Source organism: Acanthisitta chloris, unplaced genomic scaffold (genome assembly GCF_000695815.1).
Source record: "Acanthisitta chloris isolate BGI_N310 unplaced genomic scaffold, ASM69581v1 scaffold8020, whole genome shotgun sequence".
NCBI lineage: Eukaryota > Metazoa > Chordata > Aves > Passeriformes > Acanthisittidae > Acanthisitta > Acanthisitta chloris.
The window spans coordinates 2,883-7,863 of NW_008649860.1; the positions used below are offsets into that span (position 1 = coordinate 2,883).

Here is a 4,981-nt window from a genome sequence, read left to right on the forward strand (position 1 = left end):
CCTCCAGCTCACAATCCAGTGGCTCCTTCTGACTCACCAAGGCAAAGCTTCACTGATGGCAGAAACGTGCAGGTCTATGCAATCCCAGCACAAGAAACCATCCCTGAAACGCCCAGAGGAGTGTGCAGCACAGGCTGCAGGAGTGGAGGAGCAGGAGAAGGGAGAGATGCACCGTTAAGGCCTCGAGGGTTCAGCTGACAGGACAAAGCAAGGTGTTCCTGCCCCCCAGACCTGTCCCTGGGGTCCCAGCACACCAACCTGCACCTGGGCAGGTGCCAGGCAGCCACACACACAGGCACCACCCACGAGGTGCACGGGCAGCTCAGCTTGGCCTCCCTCCAGCACACAGGAGGGTTGTGTTGGGCATCCTCCCAGCTCAGCAGCCAGTCATAGGTTTCTATAGCAACCAGACTTTAAAGCTCCATTAATTCTCCCCGTGGTCTTCTTCCACCCAGGCCACAATTTTCCCCTCCCAGCCAGGAATGATGTCATCATCATGGAATACCTGCAAAGAAAGGGAATCTGGTTATGCCTGGGGGCTGGAGAGCACAGCTCTGCAGTGTGAGTGGCACCAGAGGCATTAAATCAGCTCCTGATTTCCCTGCACAGCCCAGGGAACACAGGCATGGACTGGTGGATGAGGTACAACTCATCTTTTTAGGTTAAAGACAGGCCAGGCCTCTTTAACCAGTTACTGCCAAGATTATTTTACCACTTCTGTCCAAAAAAGCCAAAAACCCAATAAAGATAGCAAACATCCCTTTTCCAATCCAGACTAGTCTCCAGCTGTTTCTGCTGCCTGTTCCCAGAGGGTGACCCTTTGCACTTGTCTTAATCAATTTGTGAAGCAGGAATTACCCCAATAACCCTTAATGAATCCGATCCACACCAGCCAGAGCATGAGCAGGGCTGAGATGCAGCTCACAGAGGAAAAGGTGCCATAAACACAATTCTCTCTGGAAAACCTTTAACAGCAACTAGTTTTTGGAATACAACAGGTTTTCCTACAGTGTCTCCTGTTCCAACAGGTTTTATAAAGCCAGTGGAGGGGGCAGAAGTGCAGTGTGAGTTTCTGCTTGGCTTGCTCTTGGCCCAAGGGGCTCTGCAACCCCCAGGCAGCTGCAGTCACATTCCTGGGATTGCTCTGCCTGGGGCTGGAAACATCCCATTTTAGCACAGAGGAGACTAATGTCCATCTGGGAAAACAATCTGCTGGGGACAAGCTCCAGTGTTTGTTTAGGAGGGAGGTGAGCACCATCTCCAGGGCTGAGTGGTGACACTGAGCCACCCAAGTGGCTCATAACTCATATTCCCACACTTACCTCCTCCTTGACTGTACCAAACTCTGGGTCCAGAGCTTTGAAGTGGTACCTGTGGGTCCCTTCACGGTCAATAGCTGCCTTGAAATCCTTCAGAGTCACTTCCCCTAGCCTGAAGGGAACACAAATCCATCAGCTCAGGAGCTGCTTCGGGTCACTTTCCCCAGGCAATGGCACGAAACCCAACAGCCAAGTGAACACACAGCAAAGCTGAGAGCTCTGAGCAGAGCCAGGAGAGCTCAGGTGTGCTGGGAGGGTACCCCAGTGGCAGCAAGGCAGAGGCCTCACCTCTTTGGTATGCTGACCATGAAGGGGGTGAGGGAGCGGTCGGTGAAGTACAACACTTTGGTGCAGGCACTGGTGCTCATCACGGGCGTGCTGTGAGAGTGAGGCAGCTCTGCAAAGCAGCAAAAAACTGGTTATCAGCCAGGAAAACTGTTCTGTCCCCTCCACATCTTCCCCTTCTAACTGCCCCAGCAGGGATGGGTGGAGGGGAATTTTTCTTGGCTTGTGTTTCTGCCTCTGCTTTGTGTCCTGCTTCCCTCACATGCCGTGCCAAGAGCTGCAGGGTCATACTGAGTGATCAGTTTTAAGGCTCTTTGTATGCTGGAAACGCCATGGACAGCTGGAAATGTGTTGTCAGAAGGGTCTGTGCTGTTCTGTGGCTATGAAGGGAGGTAAACACCAAGAGGGAACTGCACAGATATCTGTGCCCACTAGATGGTGCAGAGCAGCAGGAGAGCAGGAATAACATCCCACTTCCCACTCATCCCAGGGATGTCACGGCTATTTATACTGCCGCACTGCTGGAGTGGCCCAGGCTCCTGCTGGGATGCTGCTTGGTAAACAACCAGCCATAAGTGTGAGTCCCTTTCCCTTCGCAGGGCAGTCTGAGCTGGGCAGGGAGGGAAGTGACCTGTGCAGGTGATGCTGGAGGAGGCAGATTCCCAGGGGGATGCAATGCCCTGGGCTCTGCCAGCAAACCTGAGCAGAGTTTGGGCAGGAGCTGCAAGGCACTCACTAGATTTGGGGGGCCAGGAGTCTCTGCACTCGTTGGCTGCTCTGCTGGCTGGTGACTTCCCTCGGACCTAGGGTGCAAAGCCAAGAGAAAAACAACAGAGAGTCACTCCCAGCTGGAGCTCTCACCGCTCAGCTCTGGGCTGTGGGAGAGGGGCAGAATGAAGAGCTCAGTGCCCTGGGGAAGCCTTTACCCTTCTCTCTTGCCTCTTCTGTGTCTCCATGCGGTGCAGACGCTCCATCAGGCTGGAGATGCCCTGCTCCAGGCTGTCTATGGTGTGGTGCTGGGGGTCGTGGCCGCTGAAGCTGTTCCGCAGGCTCCGAAGGGCATCACGGACCAGCTGCAAGTCATTGGTCTGCCCAAGACACCACAGCTCACACCAGCCCCAGGTCCCTTCCCCTCGAGAGCCACAGCTCTCAGAAAGGGGAAATCTGCCTCAATAAGATAATTCCTCCAGGATATCAGGCTGGGAATACACCCCCAGGTGCACTCACCCCTCGGTGGGCTGTGGAAGCAGCTCCTTTTCCTGCTGGTTGGAGAAAGCCATTGCTCTGGGCACTGTGGCTGCTGTAAGCCATCACCTGGGCAGGGGAGGATGCAGGTGCCATTAGGAATATGATTGTTAGGACCTCCCCAGAGATCCCAATTTATCCACTTCCAAATGAGAGGGCATGAACAGTCATTGCAGGGATATAACTCCCACCTCCTCCCAGGTGAATACACTCCCCAAGGAGCAAGAACATGATGGAGAACAAGAGCAGGTGGAGAAAGAGGCAGAGCCTGGAAGGGACTTGCTGCTCCATCATGGGGCTCTGCAAGCTCTGGTACAGTGTTCAGTTGGCTCTGTGCAGGGACAGGTACTGATGCCCCAAGAGAGCTCCCACTGCTCCATGCCAGGAGCAACAGGAAGAGCAGGAGATAAGCTCAGCCCTGGCTTATCTCCAGAGCTGAAGCTGAAAGTCTCTGGCTCCCACCCACTCCTGTGCTCCCCTCACCCTTAGGACTCAGGCATGGGACTTTCATCCTTTAGGACTTAGCCACCAGAGCCAGAGTGCTCTGTGCTGAGAGCTCTGGCAAGCTGGGTGCTTTGAGGAGGGCACTGGCAGTGAGATTGCAGAGCCACTGTGCTTTGTCTTGTGCCTAAAAAGAAGTGGATGATCTCTGGAGACAGGTAACTCCATGGTGCTGGACAGAAACATCACCCCAGCAGTGTGGTGTGTAGGTCAAGGCTGCCCATACCTCCTCAGCCTCTCTCTTCATGCAGTGAGCTAACAGGGCCTCTTTGTGCTCCAGCTCCCGTTCCAAATCCACCTGTGAGAGCAGCAGAGTCAACTCAAATGGAGCCAACAAGGTGAGTGGCAGCTGTCAGGGCATCAGCAGTGCAGCCTCCTGCCCCTGCCTGCTGTAGGTGCCACCTGCCCATACCTGCTGGTAGTTGGCCTCAGAGAGCTGCCTGAGCATCTCGTCCAGTTTGCTCTGGTGCTGCTGCAAGTGTCGATCCTTCTGGCACAGCTCCTTCTGCAACACAGGAACCAGGAGAATGTGACAGTGAGTAAGGCTCACAGTCATCTTCCCATGGCAGGGAAGGTCATATCTGCCAGGATCAGGTGGTTTGCACTGCTGGGCAGATGGTAGAGCTGAGGGTCAGACCTTTATTTGAAGGATAGCTCAGGCTCTTGCCTGGAGTCTCCTTGCCCAAAGATCACTAATGAGGCCAGACAACTGTCCCAGAGACTCCTCAGGGATCAGTGGACAACCAAGTGACCCAACCTAACCCTTCAGGCTTCTGCACAAGTGTTAGACACTCAGCAAACCACCACAGAAAAAAAAAAATGACTCTAAAAGATCTACTTTAAAAACCTCTGTGCAGAACACAGAACATCTGATCCCTCATCTCATTCCAAACACCCATAGCTACTGCAACCAATCCACTATCCACAGTGCCATTCCCAAAGGCAACACAAAACAACTCCCCAAACTGAAGCACCACCAGATGTTGCTCCCCAAAGCCTCCAGGGAAGAGGTTCCATTACTTTGTACTCTGCCAGGAGTCGATTTCTCTCTTCAACCTTCCTCTGGAGATCAACCTGCAGAAACAACACAGTGTGAGGGAGGTGGTGATAACCTCTGCTCCCTGTGGTATAGAGGGACCTGAGACCATTATCTGCAGAGTTCAAGGAGCTTAAGGATGGCAACACTTGGCCAGGACAGTCCCTTCCTTGCCCTTCTCTCCCCAGGGAGACACTGCACAGGGAGCTCCACTGGTCAGTGCCACTGCTGGCCCAGGGAGCACAGTGAGCAGGGAAGGATCCAACTGCTCTGAAAACACCAGGGAGAGCTCCTCCTGCTTCAGCTGAAGGTCTTGGAGGACAGGAAGTGGGAGTGAAGCTGAGGAATCTCCAGGCAAGTCTCACAGCTGGCCAGGAGACTGTGCAGAGACCTCTGACTGTTTGTTCACTGTCCCACGGCCCCAGGAACTCTGCTGCAGCCACCAGCTCAGCCCTGTGGCTGCTGAGCCCTTGGGGCCACCAACCTCCTCCTAAAATAAGCTCAGCAGCAGTGACTCACGTTCTGGTTGTGCAGCTCCTCCTTGTCCATGTTCGCTCGCAGCAGCTCCTGCTTGAGCTGCAGAACTGAAGCATCC

The 4,981-nt window shown here is 54.2% G+C and overlaps 1 protein-coding gene across 2 annotated transcripts in view; it reads right to left on the reverse strand.

The window, feature by feature from the left end:
* Positions 1-424: 424 nt before the first annotated feature.
* The window catches only part of DIXDC1 (DIX domain containing 1), a 26,476-nt gene continuing 21,919 nt past the window's right edge, over positions 425-4,981 (reverse strand). For both annotated transcript variants that reach the window (XM_009075176.1, XM_009075255.1), the window contains 10 exons: positions 4,906-4,981; positions 4,371-4,424; positions 3,763-3,855; positions 3,577-3,648; positions 2,832-2,918; positions 2,531-2,692; positions 2,341-2,407; positions 1,608-1,716; positions 1,323-1,431; positions 425-505 (listed from right to left, as the gene is read on the reverse strand). The exon at positions 4,906-4,981 is cut by the window's right edge and continues 15 nt beyond it. In XM_009075176.1, the coding sequence (XP_009073424.1) occupies positions 425-505; positions 1,323-1,431; positions 1,608-1,716; positions 2,341-2,407; positions 2,531-2,692; positions 2,832-2,918; positions 3,577-3,648; positions 3,763-3,855; positions 4,371-4,424; positions 4,906-4,981 (910 nt within the window). The remainder of the gene's footprint in view (positions 506-1,322; positions 1,432-1,607; positions 1,717-2,340; positions 2,408-2,530; positions 2,693-2,831; positions 2,919-3,576; positions 3,649-3,762; positions 3,856-4,370; positions 4,425-4,905) is intronic.